The sequence below is a fragment of the Hypanus sabinus genome, chromosome 10 (assembly GCF_030144855.1).
Source record: "Hypanus sabinus isolate sHypSab1 chromosome 10, sHypSab1.hap1, whole genome shotgun sequence".
Classification (NCBI taxonomy): Eukaryota; Metazoa; Chordata; class Chondrichthyes; order Myliobatiformes; family Dasyatidae; genus Hypanus; species Hypanus sabinus.
In genome coordinates, this window is record NC_082715.1 from 100,602,495 (window position 1) to 100,616,629 (window position 14,135).

Genomic DNA, 14,135 nt, shown 5'->3' on the forward strand with positions numbered 1-14,135 from the left:
CAGGATCACCTTTTACTGGTGCTCTGTTTCAATCTTGATGTATTTAATTAACTCAGGTTTTTTTCTGCAGCGACAGGAAGGATCTGTACATGGGTCTTAAAATCAAATATGTTGTTTCAGGCGTTTTGCTGAAATCTGGGTTGCTGCAACAACAAATTGAGGACGTGTCTTCCTGGTCACCATCTTGTTATATCAAGATGGTATTGGGTGAGAGGGTGCATAGAAGGTGTAATTATGCCATATCTTTCAAATCCTGGGGGCTCTCCAAAGTGCTTTGAGGCCAATGAGGTCATTTTGAAGGGTAGCTTCCTTGTAATATAAGCATCCATTTGTGTCCTTAAAGTTTTGACAAACTTAGGATAAATGACCAGTGAAACTAGCATAAAAGCAGAAGGTGCTGGATAGAGAGGAGCAGTTAACTTTTCCGGTCAACAATATTTTAATAAATACAAAATGTTAGCTCTTATTTCTCTCCTCCCAGGTGCTGAGTAGAAGCATTTATGATGGTTGGGCAAGAGTCTCACACCACCAGCCTGAATGTTCAGGATGCTCCATGTTATTGTGTCATGTTGGCTCCCTATAACCTTTACTGCTTCATTACAATTGTTCTTAAAAAGGCAAATCCCAAAATTGATGCAAGTTAGTCCACCAACTACAACTTCATGATGCCTGATTTAAAGCTCAAACCCGTGGGAAGGTTTGGTGAGTTGTGCAGCCTGTTAACAGATGTTTACTACTTGTCTCTAGCAGGCCTGTGATTATAAAACGCCACTTGTATTGGATACTGGTTCTGGTCTGATGAAAGCAGGCTTTGCCGATCAGGAATTACCAACAACTATATTTCCCACAGTAATTGGACGGCCAAAGTACGAGGTAACTATTGTTAACAGTCTGATCAGGATGAAGCAGCCAGATTAATCATAAATTTTAGCAATCTGTTTCTGAAAGTGAGTTTTCATACACAATCAGATTTTGCAATAATACTATCAATATTTGGTTATCTCATTTTTATTTTGAATGCTACTGTGCTGCAGATTTTATTTTTCCAGTTTCCTTGTTTCCCAAATGGTTTTTGAGCATTTAAATATAATATATGATGAAATTAATAATTAATATCCCTTACTTTATAGTCATAAAATAGATTTCTTCCAGTTGAGCCTTTTCCTTTTCCCAACTAAAAAAAAGTTAGCATTCCCGGTAATGGGGCCATCGGTTAATTGCGGCAATCATTTATTTGGGACAGCTCTTAAAGAACAAAACTTAAATCAAGAAAGTAGTCAGGAATCCAAGATTAACTGGGGCAGTAGGTTGTTGCTGAACGGTTTCTAACTAACCTCAGTCGTGTGCACTTGCATGGCCATTTTAAATTGCACCATGCTTAGAGTGATCATTTTTTGTATAGTGTCAGTTGTGTGCGTTTGTGTTCACAAAGTAGAGATTTTTGGGACTGGTTGCTGGCAAGAAATAAACAGTAAGAAAATTCGGAACTGTTTTGCTCAATGCAATTTCAAGCAATCAGGCCTACATCAGTTTTATTAAAATCATTTGAGTAAAAGAGTACCAAACTTCTTCGACTGTCTGAGGTAAAGGAGGCACTGTTGTGACTTTTTCACCACACAGCCATTATGAACAGACTACGTGAGATCCTCGGTGATGTTTACGCTGAGTTGTTTACCCTCTCAACCCCAGATCCATTGATGTCAATAGGGGCTAGGCTGTCTCCATTCCTCCCGTAGTCCACAACCAATTCCTTTGTTTTTGCAACATTGAGGGAGAGGTTGTTTTCTTGACACCACTGTGTCGGTGATGACTTCTTCACTGAAGAAGAAAGCCCTTAACTCCAAGTAGAGTCATCGGGACACCATTTCTTTAGCAGGCTTTCTTGTTTTTACGAGGCCAATTTGCTAGCTCAATGCTCAACCCAGCACGGATCGAAAGCATGCAGGGGAGCCGGCTGGGTTCGAACTCGGGAGCCTTCGCTCCGAAGTCCAGCGCTGATGCCACTACGCCACCAGCCAGCTACCTTCGCTGTAGGCGGCCTCATTATTATTTGAGATTAGGCCAATTGGTGTAGTGTCATCAGTGAGTGTCTGTTGGCATGTCCAACATTCAGAGTTGTTGTGAACTGTGCGCTTGAGCAGTTGCAGTAATATTGGGCAGGGCTTTTCAGAATCTCAATCTCCGCAAATGCAAATGAGTAGTGATACATTTCCAGGTCAAGAGAATGAACAATTTGTAGGGAGAGCTGCAGGTGCCCTTGACCTCAGTGCTTTGGAAGATACTCTAGGAGTATGCTAGCTGAATAAATGTACCGTATTTTGTAGATGATACACAGATATGGGCCATTGGTGGAAGGAATGAATGTTTTGGATGTTGGATGAAGTGTCCGTCAAGTGGCTGCTTTCTCCTACGGTGTTTACAATTGGTCAGAGCTGTGTTCATCAAGACAAATGGAGTCTGAGCCCTTCCGATTTAACAGCAACTCTGACCTGTGGAATTTCCTATTCTGAAGTGGCTTTTGGGGATGAAATTCTTCTTGCATGATTTGCACAAGAAAAGGGATGGTTAATAAGGGGAATTGATCTGTTTGAGGGTACATTTGAATGGCTGGCTTGTTAAGTGCCCTGCCATCGCACAAGACCATATTTTGTGTACACAACGTACACGGTACCACAGCCACGTCTCATTTTTGGGAACGTATCTCCGCTGCCATCTCGTACCGCAGGGATACCAGCTCCGGTTCCAGGCCTCCCAGTTCGGGCCCAGCGAGGATCCATGGTACTGCTGTTTTATTGACCGTTGCTCCCTCTGCTGCTCGCGCCGGATTCTCTGAGCCACGCTCACCGCCATGCAGAGATACCAACAGACCCTGTCTCTCTCTCTGCCACCACTGTGGGCCTCGCTGTCCACTGTCTGCCATGGACCTCTCCTACACTTCATTCTCCACCGAATTCACACCTCCAACTGCCGTTTCTTCTCCTTCCTCGCGTCCAAGAAGGATCACAAGCTCACCAGCTTGCAGCCCATGACGACCGCCTCCAGCCCGGACCCCAACCTCTTGGACTTTGACTTCTCAGGCCTCCGGCAGGCCGAAGACCCATCCGCCGCTGACTCAAACCCTGACTGGAACCACGGCCTCCCAGACATGGGCACCAGCCCCCAGCGCGCTATGGACTCACCCGCTTCTGATTTGGACCTCAGTTCTGGCGCCCTGCAGGCCACAGGCTCCGAAACCCCCAGCTCCAGATCCAGCTCGAACCGAGATCCTGACCCTATCCAAACTGTGACTGCTCTTACTGCCTCTGGGTCCTACCGCTCATCTTATTCCTCTACTACCCCCTATCCTCCCCACAGCTCCCAGCCCTCCCTCCATTCCTCTGATCCCTCATCCTCCCCATAGCCCGCTCTCCCTGAACATCCCAAACCCCCTCTCCCTCATGAGACCTCCCACTCTTTACCCTCCTCTGACCCCAGCCCCAACCCTTACCATGTCTTCACCATCCCCTCTGACCTTCCCCTCTCTTAGGCAAAGCATTCTGTGCTCAGCAAGGGCCTCACTTTTGTCCCCCTCTGTCCACACCACAGTGAGTTTCATGCCCGGCATGACGCTGAACTCTTCTTCCGTCGCTTACGTCTCCGAGCCTACTACTTTAACAAGGATTCCCCTCCCCCCTATTGATGACCCATTCTCCCGTCTTCAACCCTCCTCCTCCGGGCCTTCTACCTGCACTCGATCTTTTCATCTCCAACTGTCGCCGAGACAGCAACCATCTCAACTTCACCACTCCTCTCTACTGTTCCAAACTCACTCCCTCTGAACGTACTGTCCTCCACTCTCTCCACACTAATCCTAACCTCACCATCAAACCCGCAGACAAAGGTGGTGCCGTAGTGGTCTGGCGGACGGACTTCTACCTCAGTGAGGCCAAACGGCAGCTCTCTGACACCTCCTCGTACTTACCCCGGAACAGGACCCCACCAAAAAACATCAAACCATTGTTTCCCATACCATCACTGCCCTTATCAACTCCAGAGACTCCATCCTCAGCCAAAAAACTCGTAATTCCCACACCTCGCACTGCTCGCTTTTACCTCCTCTCCAAGATCCATAAGCCTGACTGTCCTGGTAGGCCTATAGTTTCGGCCTGCTCCTATCCCACCGAACTTGTATCTGCCTACCTGGACTCCATTTTGTCACCCATAGTTCAGTCCCTCCCTCCCTGCATCCGGGATACATCCCAAGCCCTCCACCTCTTCAATAACTTCCAGTTCACTGGTCCCGACCACTTCATTTTCACCATGGATGTCCAATCCCTATACACTTCGATTCCCCATCAAGAAGGCCTCAAAGCCCTCTGCTACTTTCTGGACAATAGGCCTCACCAGTTCCCCAAAGCCACCATACTTCTCAGGTTGGCGGAACTGGTACTCACACTTAATAACTTCTCTTTCGGCTCTTCCCACTTTCTCCAGACCAAGGGTGTAGCTATGGGCATTCACATGGGCCCTAGCTATGCCTGCCTCTTCATGGGTTATGTGGAAATGTCTATGCTCCAAATCTATACTGGTACTGCTCCCCAACTTTTCCTTCAATACATTGACGACTACATTGGTGCTGCTTCCTGCACCCATGCTGAGCTCGTCAATTTCATTGACTTTGCCTCTAACTTTCACCCAGCCCTCAAATTCACTTGGTCCATCTCGGACACTTCTCTCCCCTTTCTCGATCTCTCGGTCTCCATCTCTGGAGATAGACTGTCCACTGACATCTTCTATAAACCCACTGACTCCCATAACTACCTTGATTCCCACCCTGCCAAATGCAAATATTCTATTCCTTATTCCTAGTTCCTCCGTCTCCGCTGCATCTGCTCCAAGGATGAGGCTTTCTGTTCCAGAACATCCCAAATATCCTCTTTCTTTAAGAATCGTGGTTTCCCTTCTGCCATCATCAATGATGTCCTCACCCGCATCTCCTCCATTTCCCGCACTTCGGCCCTCAGCCCATCCTCCTGTCACCACAACAGGGACCGTGTCCCCCTTGTCCTCACCTATCACCCCACCAGCCTCTGGATCCAGCATGTTATCCTCCGCAACTTCTGCCACCTTCAACAGGACCCCACCACTAAGGACATCTTTCCCTCTCTACCCCTCTCTGCTTTTCGCAGGGATTGTTCCCTCCACGACTGCCTGGTCCACATATCCCTCCCCACAGATCTCCCACCTGGTACTTATCCCTGCAAGCGTAAGTGCTACACCTGTCCTTACACCTCCTCTCTTACCACCATTCAGGACCCCTAACAGTCCTTCCAGGTGAGGCAACACTTCACTTGTGAGTCTGTTGGGGTCATCTATTGCATCCAGTGCTCCCGGTGCGGCCTCCTCTACATCGGCGAGACCCGACGCAGGTTGGGGGACCGCTTCGTCGAGCACCTACACTCCGTCCGCCACAACAGACAGGATCTCCCGTTTGCCACTCACTTCAACTCTGCTTCACATTCCCATTCGGATATGTCCACACATGGCCTCCTCTACTTCCATGATGAGGCCAAACTTCGGTTGGAGGAACAACATCTCATATACCGTCTGGGTAGTCTCCAGCCCCTTAGTATGAACATCGAATTTTCCAACTTCCGGTAATTCCCTCCCTTTCCGTTCCCCTGTCCCACTTTCACTCTGTCTCCTCTTCTCGCTGCCTATTGCCTCTCATGACTCTGCCTTCTTCTACTACCTACAGTGCTTTCCCCTTAGATTCCTTCTTCACCTCTCCTGCATATCCCCTCCCTGCTTCCCCTCCCCCACCCCTTGATCTTTCCTCCCCCCACCTTCTTTATAGGGTCCCTGCCCCCTCCTTTAGTCCTGACGAAGGGTCTTGACACGACACGTTGACTGCTTCTTTCAACGGATGCTGCCCGACCTGCTGAGTTCATCCAGCTTTTTTGTACGTTTTGACCATACTTTGTATAATTGCACAAGACTAATTTTGTCTCTTAATTCATTCACCTGTATATTTGGGCTCTGATTTCACCCTTATATATTAAAAAATGTAAACATTCTCCCACATTCTTCTAATATTTTTAATTTTGAGGCCAACATATTTAATTTCACTTTGCAGACAATTTTACCTGACTGGGCGACTCTTGATTAGCTAGCAGGCAAGTTTCCACATTGGTAATGCGATAGTTACAATTGACAATGACCATGTGGTATTTGAAAGAAGCAAGCAATCTTAAACTGCTTTACAGTTCTGCTTGTTTTGCCTACAGAGTGTTTGCAATGGAAGGAACCAGCAGGATGTTTACATTGGCCATGACGCTCAGCACTTGCGAGGAGTTCTTTCTCTGCATTACCCATTGGAGCATGGAATTGTGACCAACTGGGAAGAAATAGAACAGGTACACCAGCCTGCAACATCTATCACTTTGAAGGCTAGAGGATTCAGGATACTTATCAAGCATTTTAACCAAAATGACTGGGTAGATATTTGTACAGAATGGCAAGTAATGGAGGCCAGGGTAGTAGCAGGGTTAGGAAAGATGACAAATAAAATTCATCAACTTTCTTCTGATTGCTAGACATGCAATTCTGTGGGAAGAGGAAGGACTGAAGACATCTTGTGTAACTTTGTCATGCTGCATGACTATGAATATCTAATTTCAAAAAGGCTAACGGTTGTTTGTATAAAAATAATACACATGAGAGTCCAGAGGGGTGTAGAATCTCAGTCTCTGGCAACTAAAATGCCTCCCTCAGCTGGTCCTATTTCCCTGGATTTGTTCTGTATCCCTCCAAAACATTCTTATCTATTCAGTTGTCCAAATGTCTTAAATGTTGTAATTGTTTCTGTCTCTACCACTTCTGCTGGCAACTCCTTCCATTTTCCTGCTGTACTCATATAGAAAAAATAAATTCTGTACCTAGGAAATAAGCTCTACTGTGATGTGAATACATAACAAGATTGTCACCAACAGGTAACCACAGGAATAATTCTCTATTGTAAAGCAATGGTTACAACATCAGAGCAACAGCCCAGTTCCTGTGAAAACTGGGAAGAAGGCAATGCTGGCATAGAAAATTGAGGTTTACAAATTAATTCAAGAGCTTTTAACGTGATGACTAGTTAGGCTTGAGTTGTTCTCCATGCACATACCAACTTGTTTAACTCTACTCAATCTGAAGCTAAGGGGCTAAATTATCTCCTTTCTGAGCTGTAAATGTCATGGACTTGAACGTTAACATGCCAAACTTCTAAAGTAGAATCTCCTTTGAAATGCTAATTTTTGGAGTCATAACAAGTACAAAAGACTAACATATGTCTAATTGAATTTTTTACATTACTATGATAGCTATAACATCTTCAATTAATCATCTGTAGCTAACTAATTTAATGTGAGCTCAGAAATGCTTAAAGCAGTGGAAAATTTCAGGCTTTCCAGCTGTCCTTCTGTTTTAACTTTGCAAATGCATTCAAGATGTTAACTATAAATGAACTTTAACTGCAGCAGCCTCCTATCTGAATGTAAATTAACACTCTCCTTGATTTTCTTTATTATCTTCTGAAATTGAGGCAAGACTCTCCCTTTTTATGTTTATATGATTCTATTGATCACTCCAGTGTTAGTTGTTAATAATTGATCAGCAATGTCAGAATTTATTGCCCATTGCTGAAGCATTTTATTGAAAGTCTACAAAGATAAGTTTTACCACTTTGTATTTTATTGCCAATAAAGCCAGCTGCCAGATTTAGATGTGTACACGATTGCTTTATGTAAAACAAAAGTTGTTTGTCAGAGTTCAATTGACATTTAGCTCAATTCAAGTCTCTTTGAGGATGAGAAATTGTCTTGTTCAGTTACATTAACTCTGCAACATCAAATTAAACCAGAGTTCAATTGACATTTAGCTCGATTCAAGTCTCTTTGAATATGAGAAATTGTCTTGTTCAGTTACATTAACTCTGCAACATCAAATTAAACCAGAGTAAGGTTGCTTTTAAAATGTAATGTTGAAATGAAAGTAGTAACTTCATTCTTTCTCATTTGCAAAAATATTCTTTATTGTGTATCTCAACTTCCCAAATGGAAAAATTAGGAACCATTCATTGACTCTGACAAGGTTAGATAATATAGAGTAGGAGAAGATAAAAGAAAGCATAAAACTGTAGTCGATGTAGTTAATGGAACTGAAAGGCCAGTTTTTAAGTATTCCATGTAACACTGTGCATTTTAAATAAGTCAATGTATGGCTTGTATGAGAGTATTTTGGGACAGTGTATGAACCACATAGTATTGCTTGGCTTTTGATATTGGGTGTGTGCAGAAACTGAGTGTGTTTGTTCAGTTGTCCACATCTAATCCTCAGTCATGGTTAACTTGGCCAGAGACAGAGCAAAGTTCCTACAGAATGAAATTCTGGGCTGGCATACCTTGTGGTCTGGTATTTGAATCTGCAGTACTGATTTATACTAATTAGCTAATTCTAACTAAGGTCTATGATTTAATCTGTAGCTAATTAACCTGCAGGTGTAACTTCCGTGATCTCAACAGGCAGCATTTCTTACTTATAGAAATTTCGGGTTCAGGCAGTCCCTGGTACCCTGAAGTGACCCAGGGAATATCTGTAATTAGAAAGAACAGTCCCCTTTCAGAAAGAGAGAGTTTCTCTGATACCAAAGGTGCTGAACAAGAGAATTTCAACCTCTTGAAGATTCGTGTGATGCTTGCAACATCCCTGAAGTGTTCGTCACTCAATGTAACCAGAACATTTGTTAATTTCCTTGATAAAGACAAGAAACAAACTCTTGTAATAATTTGGTGGGTCAAGATCCTCTAGCATTTTGCAGATGCTGAAATCTGAAGTAAAAAAAAAGGTCTTTCATATCTGCTTCACATGACATTGACCTTGAATGTCTTTGTGCGGCAGCTGCTGAATGGCTGTTCTTTTTGTGATGGAATAACATTTAACAGGTTTCATCATTTGCTTCTATGTTTGAAGTCATTAATTTTCACCTGATCACCAAAAAGGAAGCTAACAATAGAAACACAATAATTCTTAAGAGGACGATGGGACAGATACTTGGATTGGAAAGATTTGGGAGTTTATGGGCTAAACATTGGCAAATGGGACTTGCTTGTGTGGATATTGTGGTCAGAATGGATTGGTTGGGCCAAAGGGCCTTCTTCAGTGCTGTATAACTCAGACTGCCACAATTCATGGGTATTGAAATTAGGAACCAAGTTCACAGCATGGGTTAAAAATCAGTATTGCCAGATGTGCATGTACTACAGTACTTAGTTTGGATGTTTTCCAGAAATCTGCCTCACGAGGGGATGGAACAGCAATGTAATGCCAGCACAGTTGTCTCCAAGGTTCCTTTCAGGGTGTCAGTCTTTAATTGTTGCTGCCAATACACTGCAAGTTCTACTGCCTTCCGTAGCAGGAGCCTCATCAATACAAAGGCTGAGCTAATATAGCCTTACCAGAATTGACCGTGTCCTGAGTATGTGGAAAAGTTTTGATATTTATATTCTCCAGGAATCCCAAAGTTCTTCACAGATGTGAAACTAATGTTAGATTGTCTATTTTTCATGAAAAAATTCAGCACCTGTAAATTAGCTGGTGCATCAGTCCAAGGATAACTCATCAGCTGGTCATTAAATGAATAGAGGTTAGAGTGCTGGGTGGGTTCTTTACCATTTATTGAACGTTATCCTTGATGTGCTGAACCAGGCCTCCATTGATCACAAAACACCTTCAACAATGTAGCACACACTCACAATTGCAGAAAGTTATCAAACTGCATTGAACTTCAAAATTAGCAGTGGTTCTTTAACTCAACTTTCTGATTCATAATTGCGAGAATTTAAGTGGAGTCCTGTTGGAAAAGGATTTTTTTTGAAGTATTCTATTTATTTCAGATCTGGCACCACACATTTTATCATCAACTCCACGTAGATCCAGAAGAACACCCCATCCTCCTGACTGAGGCAGCCATGAACCCACACAGGAACCGAGAGCGAATGGTCCAAGTCATGTTTGAAACCTTCAATGTGCCTTTTACTTTTGTGGCGATGCAAGCCGTTTTAGCACTTTATTCTGCCGGGCGAACTACAGGTATTCAGGGTTGTGTTCTGAAAATATACTTATTAAAGGTTGGATGTGTTGGTGCTGGACATCAACCTCCTTGATCTGGAATTGTCCATTGCCATCATTAGCAAACTCCAGCAGTGCAAATGTACCACAATGTCAGGAAATAGAATGTAGTTTGCTCTATAAAGAAGTGAGAGGGGCATATAAGAACACACAAGTCATTTAAACAGTTGTTAGCTATGCAAACAAAAGTAGTGCTGGATCATGATATCTTTAGAGAGAAATAACCAATGTTACTGTTTTGAAATGTACTGCTAAAAGAGTTGATACCGTTCTGAATGTGCACAGAACTGCAAATATTAGATGCTTTCTGCTTTACAAATGGCAGGTATAATCTTGGACTCTGGAGATGGAGTTACACACACTGTACCAGTGTATGAAGGGTACAACCTCCCCCATGCCATTCAGCGCTTAAATCTAGCTGGTCGTGATCTCACAGAGCATCTCAAAAAGGTATGGAAGATTATTGTTTCAAAATCAACAGAATATCTAGTACTATAGGGACGAGCATTGTGATCAGACAGATGAGTTAAGTTGCTGGAGAAGGTCTGCAATCACCCAAGTGCAACAACCGGGAACCCAGAAGTATAGATTCATCAAGGCACAGATTGGCCAGGATCTTATTGAACTGAAGAATAGGTTTGAGGAACTGAATGGCCGTCTTCCATTCCTTTGTTCCATTCTGGGATTCGTTTTCAAGATTTTGTCATTATTTTTAAACCAACTGAGCTTCTATTTGCACAGAACAGTCTGATCTTGCACAATAAGAAATAAAGAGAAAAACTGCTGGAAGCACTCAGCTGCGTGAATCACAATGGAGCGATGTTTCAGGTCAAATGGTCATTGACCTGAAAAATAACTTTGTCTCTCTTTCCATGGCTGCTGCCTGGTCTGCTGAGTGTTTCCAGTACTTTCTGTTTTGACTTCAGATTTCCACGTCTGCAGTTACTTTTTGATTTTTTTTAAAGAAACTGGAAAGGGCTGTCATATGATTTATATCCATGGGACTTTGCAATTGATTGTTTTGTGAAAGATTAAAGATGCCTGTGTGCATCAAGGCATACAGTGAAATGTGCCATTTTGTGTGAAGGACCAAAATATTGTGAGGATTGTGCTGGGGCAGCAGCGAGTATTGCCATGCTTCCGCTGCCAATGTGGCATGCCAACAGTCTGCTAACCCTCACCATACGTTTTGAAATATGGGCGGAAACTGGAGTACCTAGAGGTCTCGGGGTACAAATTCCTTGCAGACAACGACAGGAATCGAACCCTGATTGGTGATCGCTGGCTTTATAAAGCATGTGCACTAACCGCTACGCTACCTTGCCACACCATTACTCATTGTTATTATATCGTCATTTTGTGAATGGTGAATGGGACAACTTATGGCCATTCCCTAAGGGTAAGGAAGATGGTTTGAAGCCACTGGGTGAAAAGGTGGCCAGTTTTGTTTGTGTAGAAAAGATTAGAGTGGCAGTGCCAGTGAGATTTGCGTCCAGTAACACTGCTGCCTGTTATGAAATTTAATTTAGCACAAGCATTTGATTCTATAAATGTGGGAACCAGAGTGAATGGACTCAGGACAGGGCGGATGGTAAAAAAGTAAAGATAGCTTGCAGTCAGGCTCTCTGGAACGGCAGGCAGATGATAGGACAAAATGGCAGCCGGCAGATGATAGGACAAAATGGCAGCCGGCAGATGATAGGACAAAATGGCAGCCGGCAGAGTATCTGCATTAGGAATGCAGACTCAAAAAGGGTAGCTGGCACAGTACTCAAAATGTTTTATCTCAATGCAGAGTATAAGAAATAGGGTGGATGACCTTGTTGCACTATTACAGATTCACGAATGATGTTGTGGCCGTCACTGAATCGTGGCTGAACAATGGTTGTAGTTCGGAGCTGAATGTTCAAGGTTGCACGTTGTATCAAGGATAGGAAGGTCGGCAGAGGGGGAGGTGTGGCTCTGCTGGTAAACAATGGCATCGCATCAGTAGAAAGATGTGACATAGAATCAGAAGATGTTGAATCCTTGTGGGCTGAGTTAAGAAACTGCAAGGGTAAAAGGACCCGATGGCAGTTATTTACAGGCCTCCCTACAGTAGTTGGGATGTGGATCATAGGTTAGAAGGGGGAAGATGAAAAGGTGTGTGAAAAGGACAACGTTATGATGGTCTTGGCAGATTTTGATTGCCGAAAATCAGATTGATAATGGATCTCGAGAGCAAGTTCATTGAAGGCCTACAAGATGACTTTTTAGAGCAATCAGCTGCACTGTTATGTAATGAACCAGAGGCAATTAGGAGCTTGATGTAAAAGAACCCAGGAGGCAGTGATAACAATACAGTATAATTGGGTTCAACTTAAAATTTGATAGGGAGAGAGTAAAGCATGACATAGCAGTATTTCAGTGGTGCAAAGGAAATTACAGTGGTATGAGAGAGGAGTTGGCCAAAGTAAATTGGTAAGAGATACTGCCAGGGATAACAGCAGAGCAGCAATGGTGTGAGTTTCTGGAAAGAAAATTAGGAAAGTGCAGGATAGATGTACTTCAAAAACAAAGAAATGCTCAAATGACAGAATAGTACAACTGTGGCTGACAAGGAAAGTCAAAGCAAAAATTAGTGGGAAGACAGATATTGGGAAGCTTTTAAAGACCTAAAAAAATGAGAGATGGGATTTGGTATAGGAACACTAAAAAATGAGGACGGAGAAATAATAATGGGGGACATGGGAATGGCAGATGAACCAAATGAGTATTTTGCGTCAGTCTTCACCGTGGAAGACACTAGCCAGATGTTGAAGGGTGCGAGGGAGAGAAGAGTGCAGTTACTATTACAAGGGAGAAGGTGCTCAAAAAGCTGAAAGACCTAAGGGCATATAAGTCACTAGGACCAGATGAATTGCACCCTAGGTTTCTGAAAAGAGGTAGCGGTAGAAATTGTGGAGGCATTAGTAATGATCATTCAAAAATCTTTGGAATCTGGCATGGTGCCAGAGGGCTGGAAAATTGCAAAATTCACTCCACTGTTTAAGAAAGAAGGAAGGCAACAGAAAGGAAATTATAGACCAGTTAGCCTGACCTCAGTGGTTAGGAAGACGGAGTAAATTGTTAAGGATGACATTAATGAAGTACTTGGTGACACAGGACAAGATGGGTCATGGCTTCCTTGAAGGAAAATCTTGTCTGACAAACCTGTTGGAATTCTTTGAGGAAATTACAAGTAGGATAGATCAAAGGGATGCAGTGGATGTACATTTGGACTTTCAGAAGGCCTTTAACAAGGTGTCACACATGAGGCTGCTTATCAAGTTAAGAGCCCATGGTATTGCAGGAAAGTTACTGGCATGGTTGGAGCAATGGCTGATTGGTAGGAGACAGCGAGTGGGAATAAAAGGATCCTTTTCTGGTTGGCTGCCAGTGACTAGTGGTGTTCCGCAGGGGTCTTTGTTGGGACCACTTCCTTTTATGCTGTACGTCAGTGATTTGGATGATGGAATAGTTAGTTTTGTTGTCAAGTTTGAAGAAGATACAAAGATTAGTGTAGGGGCAGATAGTGTTGAGGAAACAGAAAGGCTGCAGAAGCACTTGGACAGATTAGGAGAATGGGCAAGAAAGTGGCAAATGAAATACAGTGTTGGAAAATGCATGGTCATGCACTTTGATAGTAGAAATAAATGTGCAGACTACTTTCTAAATGGGGAAGAAAATCCAAAAATCTGAGGTAGAAAGGGACTTGGGAGTCCTTATGCAGAATACCCTAAAGGTTAACTTGCAGATACAGTTGAAGTCAGAAGTTTACCTACACCTTAGCGAAATACATTTAAACTCAGTTTTTCACAATTCCTGACATTTCATCCTAGAAAGCATTCCCTGTCTTAGGTCAGTTAGGATCACAACTTTATTTTAAGAATGTGAAATGTCAGAATAATAGTAGAGAGAATGATTTCAGCTTTTTTTTTCATCACTTTTCCATTGGGTCAGAA

The 14,135-nt window shown here is 43.2% G+C and overlaps 1 protein-coding gene across 1 annotated transcript in view; it reads left to right on the top strand.

Annotated features, from left to right (window-relative positions):
- LOC132400884 (uncharacterized) overlaps positions 1 to 14,135 on the top strand; it is an 85,585-nt gene that overhangs the window by 57,104 nt on the left and 14,346 nt on the right. Inside the window, exons 17-20 of the mRNA XM_059982389.1 lie at positions 748 to 873; positions 6,267 to 6,395; positions 9,918 to 10,113; positions 10,478 to 10,602. Of these exons, the coding sequence (XP_059838372.1) occupies positions 748 to 873; positions 6,267 to 6,395; positions 9,918 to 10,113; positions 10,478 to 10,602 (576 nt within the window). The remainder of the gene's footprint in view (positions 1 to 747; positions 874 to 6,266; positions 6,396 to 9,917; positions 10,114 to 10,477; positions 10,603 to 14,135) is intronic.